General features: G+C 50.2%; 1 protein-coding gene across 1 annotated transcript; it reads right to left on the bottom strand.

Moving 5' to 3' along the window:
* Window positions 1-295: 295 nt before the first annotated feature.
* On the bottom strand, window positions 296-4,591 carry GPR55 (G protein-coupled receptor 55). Its single transcript, XM_017529049.2, has one exon. It carries the CDS (start codon window positions 3,951-3,953, stop codon window positions 2,994-2,996), a length of 960 nt encoding a protein of 319 aa, XP_017384538.1. The 5' UTR covers window positions 3,954-4,591; the 3' UTR covers window positions 296-2,993.
* Window positions 4,592-10,273: the final 5,682 nt, after the last annotated feature.

Genomic DNA, 10,273 nt, shown 5'->3' with positions numbered 1-10,273 from the left:
GGGCAGGGTGGGGTTGGCTGCAGCTGGGTATGTGGGGTCTGTACAGCCTGGCTGCTGCCACGGAGAACCAAGGACCCACGTGGATGCAGGGGAGTGGGAACTAGACCCCGAAGGGTCTGGCTCCTGGTCACCTAGAGAGGCCCAGCTGTGCTCCTGAGCAGCGAGGGCCACTCCCTGCAGCCCCACACTTGGTGGCCAGGTGGCTGCTGAAGAGACCAAGATTGCTGGGTGAACTGGCAGGGGCCATCCGAGGCCTGCTCTTCTCTGGGGCCAGTAAGCTTAGTCCAAGATAAGGTCACACAGCATCACATGAATCTATTTATTTGGCAAATCAGGTTAATCAAGTCATTTTTTTCCAGTGCTAACCCTCCGCCCCTCCTGTGCTGCTGGGCCCCGCTGCCAGTCGTGGGGCGGACTGGGTTGCAGCTGCCTGGGTCCAGACTCTCAGCCCTCCTGCCAAGCAGCCAGAGTGGTCTGTAGAATGGATCTGCACCCGCTCCCACAGATACTTGGGACAGTTTGGGTCCCCAAGGAGAAGACACCCTTTTTCCCACCATGTTTCGGGATGGGTCAGGGTCCCCAAGGCCCACCCACAGGTCCGTAGTTGTCACATCACACTGAGACTGCTGATGCCCTCCAAGGACCTACCCCTTACAGTCACACAGCTTATGGGTCCTGGCTCCCCTCGCTGACCCACCCTACGTGATCAGTTCCTCTCAGCGGTCTAGAGCCTTTCTGTCACCTAGACGGAGTCATACTGCACAGAGATAAGATTTCATGTTTGAACATCACTGGGGATGACGAATGGTCAGGTCCACCCACCCCTGTCTCTTAGGAAGCCTGTCTGGCCCTAAGCACATGGCTAGATCCAAGTGCATATGAAGGGCACCACTCAACTCCGACAGGCAGGGTCCCAACTCCTCGTGCAGAAAAAGAAGTGGGAGGAGGGTCGTCCCTAAATCCATCCCCCAAGGACTCTGACCCAAACCAGACAAATGCCCTGTTGCATACGAAAGTCTGGATTCCTCAGAGTATCACGGGTGTGTCTCTGTCTTGGGTAGCCGAGGGACTAGGCAGCCTGCAGGCAAGGAGAGGAGTACCTGGGGCTTGGGGCAGCCAGGTAGTCTTACCTCTGGGTCTGCAGAGCCTGACTCTGTGGCTGCGGTTCCTATAGGCCCAGCCCAGGGGCCTGAGCCTCTGATCCGGGGTCCCTCTGGTCGGTCTGGTCACTCCTCCACATCCACTTCCACCCCTTCATTGATGCTTTCCTCCTCACCCTTCCCTCCATCCACCTAGGAGGAGGTGCACAGAACGCCACCTGAGCACACAGCAGCGGGGGCTGCTCCTGAGAAGGTGGCTCCTGCTGGTCCGTGGCTCCTAGGCCAGCTGGGAAAGGCTCTCAGGCAGGAAGCAGCTCAGCCAGGTTCCCCACTCATCCTGCACTCCCTGCAGGCTTCAAGCCTAGGGCCATTGCTCAGCTTCCCTCCTCCTCCTCTTCCTTTTCCTCCTCCCCTGCCAGTCCAGGTTTATCCAAATCCCTCTCTTCTCCCCGTCCTGCTGCCACCCCTCTCGAGCCCTTCCCACCTCCCCACATGGGTCCAGATCCTACAGTAGACCGCAGTTGCTTTTCCTCCTGAAGACCTTGCTCACATGAAGTCTCATCAGTTACTCGTCATCCCACTCACTCCATCGTGCAAACTGCCCCACAACTGATCCTTCTCATCATTTCATTCTCCGGGGCAGTTGAGTCATCAGAGAAGTCTTCCGCTGTCACTGTGCACTCCTCCAGGTCCTTAGAGAAGCCATCCAGACGTGACTCAGTTGTTTACAGTTTCCCGGGAACTGCAGGGACTCCCCACCTTGCCTTCTTTCTCAAGCCTCCCGGCCCCTCACCCCACTTGTGCCTGGCTGCCTCATCTTCTCCCTCCCAGCTGCCAGGGAGGGACGGCTCCACAGGCAGTGCCACGGGTGCCAGCTGCCCAGCCAGGATGCAGGTGAGCAAGACCTCCTCCACCCTCATATGGTGGAACCAAGGCAGGCCTGATTCTTTGCCATTGTTTTCAAGGAAACTAGTGTAATGAGCAACTTCCCAGCCTGTTCAAGATAGAAAGCGGGTCAGGGGTCTCCCCTCTCCCAGGGCAGTCTCCCACTGCCTCTCCTCACCCTGGGCCAGCACCAACACTCTATGCTGTGGCCACCCTGATGGTGATGGGGGAGGGGCTGTCTGCTTCCTGCCCTGGGCCTGTCTTCTTCCTTCCCCAGGAGTGTCCTGTCCCGTCACGGCTCTTGGATGTCATCCACACCACACTCGGTCATTCTGCAGCCTTCTCATGGGCACACAAAGGCCTGGCTGGCTTCCTTCACCTTTCTGAGGCCCACTGGAAACTTGGGTGATCCACACATGCTTACCCAGCCCCAAACAGCAGCCCCCCTTGCTGTCATCTCAGTGAGGCTTTTGGCAACACAGCTCCAGAAGGCACTGGAAAACGCAAGTCTGCTCCGTCCTGGGACCCCCAAACTAAAAAGGGGCTTCATTCATTCATCCCTTCATACCACCCTTCCTCTGCCCAGGACACTCTCCCTCGTGACTGACTCTCTTAGTTCCCTCCTGTACCTCCTCTCTTTCTCTTTCTTTCCAGAACCTCCCAGTCTAACAGAAAAATGGGGAGAGTTGGAAAGACCTTGTCCACATGGTCCATTCTCTTTCTTAATTCTTCTGCTCTATAGTTTTTGGACTTAGAAATCAACAATTCACCTGGTTTGGGGGGTTCTTCAGAGATCCCTGAACACTGGGTCGTACGTGTGGAGCTGTCTGGGCACTGGAAAAAGGTCTTTGGGGTATAATGAGCAAAGCTGGCACTCAATGGGCATCAAAGAGAAGCATATCGGTGAAGATGGCATGGATCATCCCACCACATCGAAACCCTGGAACGCGGTATCTGTTACCAGAATTCGGGGTCAGGGCTTCCTTCCCTGAGCAGAGTGTCCTTCCCTCAGCCCCGGGAGATCATGGTGTCCTGCAGGACCAGCTGGACCCTGGAAGGCCGGTGGGCTTTGATGTTCATGCGGAATTCCTCGATGACAAAGTAGTAGCAGAAAACATCCAGGCAGCAGTTGATGTTGGAGAAACACATGGACAGTTGCAAGAAGAAGCTGATCCTCTGCTTGGCTCTGCAGTCCACGATAAAGCCGTTCCTCACCAGGAACTGCAGGAAGAACCCCAGGTGGACTGGGAGGAAGGAGACCACAAAGACGGCCAGGCTGACTGCAATGGTGTAGATGCAGGCTCTCTGCTGCACCCAGTCCTGGGTGTGGTCACGGCGGCCCAGCAGGATGTGGATGCTCCTGGAGGAGCAGAAGCCCATGATGCCCATGGGAAGGAGGAAGCCAAACACCTCCAGCGGGAAGACCACCTTCGCACTCCAGGTGCTGTCGGACATGTTGTGGAAGCACATGTAATTCTCCACTGTCCCATGGAAACTATAGATAGGGATGCTCCCGGTCCACACCAGGACCCAGATGGTGCAGCAGATCCCAAAGGTCTTCCCGGGGGACCGGAGGTGGTTGGCCAGGAGTGGGTACCGGATGGCCAAGAACCGGTCCATGCTGATGAAGCAGATGGTGAAGACGCTTCCGTACATGCTGATGAAATAAAGGCACTCCACCAGGGTGCACAGGGATGGGAAGGGGGGCCGCACATGGGACAGGACCATCTTGAATGGGAGGGAGAGCACCAGTAGCAGATCAAAGACTGCCAGGTTGATCATGTAGATGGAGGTGGCAGCGTAATCGGGCCACCTCTTCTTCAGGAAGGAGCTGAAGCCGAAGATGGCCACCAGGTTGAGAAGCAGGCCCAGGAGGAAGGTGGGGATGTGGACTGTCAGCTGCAGGGTTTTCATCAGCTCGTTCACGCCCTCGAAGGAGCAGTCCCCGCTGGTGTTTGGCTGGCTCATGTTTCTTCCTACGACACCAACAACAGATCAGATGGGACTCCTTTCACTCTCTTGAAGTGACGGATTCAAATGACTTTGTCAAGAATAACAAACACCTCCCGGCATCACACAGCAATTCATGCCCATTGAATCACAACTAGAACACAGAAAAGAAAAATGCCCTTGAATCCTGCTGGCCAGACGCAACCACTGTTACTTTTCGTGTATATCAGTCCAGACTCCCTTCCTCACTCTTTCTACCATACGCACATTTTTCTTTTACAAATATGGAACTCTGCTGTGCATGGGCAGCTGTCTTTCAAATCAGAACTCCTTTTGTTGACGGAAGTAACAACATATATCCCAACCCAACAGGCTTTGGCAAAGAGAGAATGTCACATAATGGAAAACATGAAAACTAGAGTCGGGCTGACTTCAGGAGCAGCTGGATCAGGGATTCAAATGCTGTTTCCAGGGTTCAGCTCCTCTTGTCCCTTCTGTGTCCCCCACCCACTTTCCTGATGGTTGGACAGAGTTGACCTGCGATGAGGGGTGATTGACACCAGAGCATTGCATTCCCCTGGACACAGTAGTTGGTTAGTTCATTGGTTCAGGGGCAGACATTCGATTCTCCAAGAGGCCATGATAAGCAACACAACTTTGCTTGGGTTTGCAGGTAGAGGGTTGGAGACTCATTAGGGATTCATAGTTGCCAGGAATGAGGTCTACAGCTGCTGCAGCCTCATGTACTCCAAAGAGAAAACCAGACAGAAAATGGAGACGTGGGAGAAAGGGGATTCCCACAGGGAATGAAGCGCGGGCCTGAGGTCTCCACGGGACAAAGAAAGGCCTTTAATCAGGCAGAAAATTAGAAGTGGCCTCAGAGACAAGAGGACCAAGGGTGTAGCTGTGGTTGCACATGGGTGTGATCCGAGCCTGGGCGATTTGGGATGAGGGGTGAGTGCCATTATGGTGTTCTGTATCAAGGTATGGAGTTCTGGAGCAAGACAGAGGCATCCAGGACAGAGGCTGCTAGAAAGTGGATTCAAATATGACCCAACTTCCACCCTCTCCCCACTTGCCCACCTCTGCCCCCCTCCCCACTCCCTCCTTTCTCACTCACTCTTCCCTTTCCCCACAAGTGAGGCCACGCTGCTGGTGTACTCGACTTTGACTGGTCTTAGACACGGAACGTGCCACATTCACCAGTGCACAGGACCACGGCATGGGCCTGCCATCTTCCTTAACAGCTTCGGCAGCAAGCAGCTGGGTGGGCAAGTACAGCCAGGTCCTGCCGTGAGACCTCCTTCCTGTGCTGCTCTCACCTTCCATGACTTCTTGCCTAGCAGGGGCTGAGATCCCAAGATGCCAGTGCAGCAGGGAGGAGATATCAGCATGGACTCCCACCAGAGAATCCTGCGCTAGTGACCACTGCGGCTATTACTATTTTTTATTATTATTTTTTTTTTTGAGATGGAGTCTCCCTTTGTCGCCCAGGCTGGAGTGCAGTGGGGCGAGCTCAGCTCACTGCAACCTCTGCCTCCTGAGTTCAAGTGATTCTCCTGCCTCAGCCTCCTGCATAGCTGGGATTACAGGCATGTGCTACCACATCTGGCTAATTTTTTGTATTTTTAGTAGAGATGAGGTTTCACCATGTTAGCCAGGCCGGTCTGGAACTCCTGATCTCAATTAATCTGCCCACCTCGGTCTCCCAAAGTGCTGGGATTACAGGCAGGAGCCACTGCACCTGGTCCTACAACTTCTTATTAATAAAAGCTTCCATTATTTTTCGCAGCTCCTGTTATTCATTTTAAAACTATTCCATGCACTCAATAAGATATTCAAAGAGAACAAAAGAACATACATAAGGAAGTCAGCCTCCATTGTACCCTAAGGCCTCAGCTGTCCTTTCCAAAGGCAGCCATGGCTTATAGCTTCTTGCATAATCCTCCCAGACATTTTCCAAATATATGCTTATATGCAAATACATGCATGCATACATATACATGTATGACTTCTTTAAAATTTGGAAATAATATGCCTACAGCTCCTATCTCTGACTTTTTCACTCAACAATGTTTCTTGGACATTGGCCTACGTCAGCATATGTGAATGTCTTGTTTGCCGCCCACGGTGTAGGTATACCAAAACTCACTTAGCCAGCAGCCTATTGATAAACATTTAGGTTTCTAGTGTTTTACCAGGAAACAATGAATTCCGCAATAAGCATTCCCGTGACTTATTTCTTTGCTGTGCAGCTATTGCTAACAGAATTCTCATTCTGCTGTTGTTTCTCACTACTACTGGGAGTCTGTGAGAGGAAAGCATTGGGGTATTTTTTAAGATCTTACATGGAATACCATTCCCAAGGCCTCTCTGATCCCTAATGAAAAAGAAAACAGACAGACAGCTAGATAGATAGATAGACAGATAGATAGATGATAGATAGATAATTTATTTATTTTTGAGACGGAGTCTCACTCTGTCACCCAGGCTGGAGTGCAGTGGCATGATTTTGGCTCACTGTAACCTCTGCCTCCCGGGTTCAAACAATTCTCCTGTCTCAACCTCCCAAGTAGCTGGAACTACAGGCGTCCGCCACCACACCTGGCTAATTTTTGTATTTTTAGTAGAGACGGGGTTTCACTATATTGGTCAGGCTGGTCTCGAACTCCTGACCTCAGGTGATCCACCCGCCTATAGATAGACATTTATAGGTACATAGATATATCATCCATTGAGCACTATGGACTAAACATTTAATGTACATTACTTGATTTGGTGGCTTTCCAAATATTCTGTGCTTTCCAAGGTGTTAACTTTTCTCATGGATTTATGTCACGAGAGATCTAGGAAAATGTACTTCCTCGTATTCAAAGCCTTGTTGTCCTGTGGTTTGCGGGACGGTTTGTGTAGGAGTAACTGCTCCTATTCAGGATCTACAAGCTGGGGGTGGCTGCCTCCTCGCTTAACATGCTGAAATGGCCACAGGCCTCGCTCAAAAAATTACTAGAATAGCTTGGAACTCACAAGGTAAATTTCAAAAATGATGAGGAAGGCAGGCCAAAGCCCAGTTTAGGTCTAAATGTAAAATGTTGCAACACCAAAGAGGAAGATGGAACTGGCTTGGAGAAGTTTCCTTTAAGACCAGAAACAGCAGAAAACCAAAAACCACAAAGATAAGAGCGAATACAAGTTTCTGTTTAAAGAGACCCAGTAACATTTTGAAAAAGGAACTGAGGGTATCTCTCTTTGTCTGGGTTACACTCACCGATTAAGAAGCAGCAGCCACCAATGATGAAAGCTCAACACTCAGAAGCCCTTACTGTCAACTGTTACCGGCAAACTCCACGGATGAGTCCACCATATTGCTGGTGGTTCAAAGTGGCCAAGAAAAAAATCAGTGAGGCTCGAAGTCCAACCCAAACCCAGATGCAATGTGTGGCTGAATTGGGGGAATGAATGAATAACAACGGGAGAAAAATGGTCTGGCAGAAAGCACACAACCTAGGGTGCTGGGATGAGTCTGCTCTGACGGTGGTAGGTATATGCATGGAAAATAGACACCATTTGGCCAACAGTATTCCCCAGCAGGATTATTCTTAAGGTCACATTTGAATTATAGACAGACTTCAAACAGAAGCTTCTCGGAGGGTAGTCTTTGAAGCCACAGAAGGCACTCTAAGGTCTGGCAAGAAATTAGGTTGAAAAAATACTGCCAGCTAAGGGCAGAGTGAGCAGAGAATCTGAATAATTAATCTGAATTCCCTCTGAAAGTCCAAGGAAACCATCTTTTTGAGTCTTTTTCAAAAAATCAGGAGCATCACTGTAAGATAAAAAGGCATCAATGTCCTCCAAACTGTAGCAAGAGATGAAACAGAAGTCACCCTTCTCAAAGAAGTTTGCTAATAAAAATCAATCTACTCATGGGCAGGGAGGGGAACGGGGGTGGCGACAGCAACTAGCACCATTGACCTGGGGCATGGGGCCATTCCGTTGGCAGCTCCTGTTCTGGCCAACCCAGGGGCCTACCGCAGTCAATCAGTAGTACTGTAGTTGGCTGGGTGGGAGACTGAGTTCCTTCAGGTCCCCTGAGAAGCAGATGCTAAGGCAGTGTTAGACAATCCAACAGTTGAACAAGGGAAGTGCCGTGAAGGACAGCGGGGAGAGGGAGCAGGAGGAGGTGGGGTGAGCCTTCAGAACACCTGCGAGTCTGACGCTGTGGAAGGAGACAGGGAAGGAAGGCCAAGGTGTGAAGGACTCCAGACAGCAGTGCAGATCTCAGCCTATCTTGGCCAAGCCATGGGGCATTTCTGAGCAAAGTTGCCTTTTGGAGGAGCCCCATGTCATCAGAAATCACCCCAGGCTATTGTCTCTGCCCGGCTCAGGCACTGGCTAGGAGCAGCCCAAGGAGAGTGGCGTCAGCATCAACGTCACCATGGACCTGAAGCAGCAGAGCTGCGCTGACTGTGGTTGGAGCTCCCAGCAGTGGTTCTCTGGAATTCCAGGGAGGTCTCAGCAACACCCCTGCAGAGCTGCCAAGGGGCCATCCCAATGCTGCCACTGATGTCGGGATCTGGTTGGCGTCACAGGCAGCAGTGGGGATGTTCCGAGTCTCCATCCCAGCATGGCCATCTGTGGAGTGCTGACTTTCTACCATCCCCAGCACGGATGGGTGGGCGCCTTCACACCTAGAGGGCTTGAATGGGGCCTCATCCCAGCCTCTCCAGTAGGAAACAGCACTGAGTAGGCAAAGGTCATGGGTCAAGCAAATAGCATCTGTGAATGGAACAAAAGGACCCAAAACCATGTGAGCCAGCAACAGCACGGTGGCTGAGAGGTGAGGCTGAATGGAACTGTGGAGTAAATGAGAACAATACAGGAGGTGAAGTGCCATGTTTCACTCCTACATGCCCTGCTGACACCTCTGAATGTCCCGCTGCCATGTTTAAATGTCACTAAGATAGAGCCTCACAAACATCCATGAATAAACAAACCAAGTTCCTTGGAAATCTCTGAAAAAATCATTACACCAGAAGAGGTTTGAGGGAAAAAATTGGGGTGCAGGAATTTCGTATCCAACCAGGTACTCCTGCGTAAAGAGTGCAGAAAGCAACTCTCGGGGGGATGGGGCCTCTAGAAAAATAGTCGCCTCAAAACTTTAGGCCTCCAGGATAGTGACTAAGAAGAGTGTAAGGATGAAAACATCAAGGTAGAAAACTTGGGACTGAGAATTGAATTGAAAGCAGGAAACGATGGAAAGGGACGTAAGATGATGAATAGAGTTACAGATTTAAAATTAAAAGAAGACAAACACAGAAGAGATTACCTGGCTGGACTAGTGGCTCACACCTGTAATCACAGCACTTTAGGAGGCCAAGGTTGAAGGATCACTTGAACCTAGGAGCTTGAGATCAGCCTGGGGAACATAGTGAAATCACATCTCTACAAAAAAATAAGTATTTTTTAAATTAGTAGGGTGTGGTGGCTCATGCCTGTGGTCCCCAGCTATTTGGAAGGTTGTGTGGGAGGATCACTTGAACCCAGGAGTTTCAGACCAACCTGGACAACATAGTGAAACCCCATCTCTACCAAAAAATAATAATAATAATAATTAGTAGGGCATGGTGACTCATGCCTGTGGTCCCCAACTATTTGGGTGGCTGTGTGGGAGAATCGCTGGAGCCCAGGAGTTTGAGACTGCATGAACCATGATCATGCCATTGCACTCCAGCCTGGGTGATAGAGTGAGACCCTCTCTCTAGGAAAAAAAAAAAAGGGATGATCCACGTCCCTAGAGAGAGACAAGGTGTAATACTGTGGATAAATTAACAAAGCAGGAAGAACGTTCTTGTGTTGTAGGGGGTGGGGACAATGGAGAGTAATAGTGAGTGCCTGGGCTGAAGCAAATGGCTCTATTGCTAATATTTCTGTTCTATTTTTTTACTTCAATAGTTACAGAAATATTTGTCAGATTTTTGAAAACCTTAAAGTAACCACTATTAAAAATATGATGCCTACCTTCAAAATTACTAAAGAAGATGAAAAGAAACAAAACCAACTACATAGCAAAGGTGTTAATATAATAGGAAAAGAAACAGCACAGAAATTACAACAATAAGTGTGAAAAATTCAAATTTTACTAACATTCTCAGTTTGATTAAAAAATAAAAGTGTTTGCTCTTATAAAAGGTGCACTTAAATGACACAGAAATGTTCCACATAAAAGTCCTGTGACAGTCTGGGTGCAGTAGCTCATGCTGGTAATCTCAGCACTTTGAGAGGCTAAGGCAGGTGGATCACCTGAGGTCAGGAGTTCAGGACCACCCTGGCCAACATGG

This window comes from Cebus imitator, unplaced genomic scaffold, assembly GCF_001604975.1.
Source record: "Cebus imitator isolate Cc_AM_T3 unplaced genomic scaffold, Cebus_imitator-1.0 Scaffold57, whole genome shotgun sequence".
NCBI lineage: Eukaryota > Metazoa > Chordata > Mammalia > Primates > Cebidae > Cebus > Cebus imitator.
The sequence above is the reverse complement of the archived record's forward strand: the minus strand, read 5'-3'. Positions and strand labels throughout refer to the sequence as shown.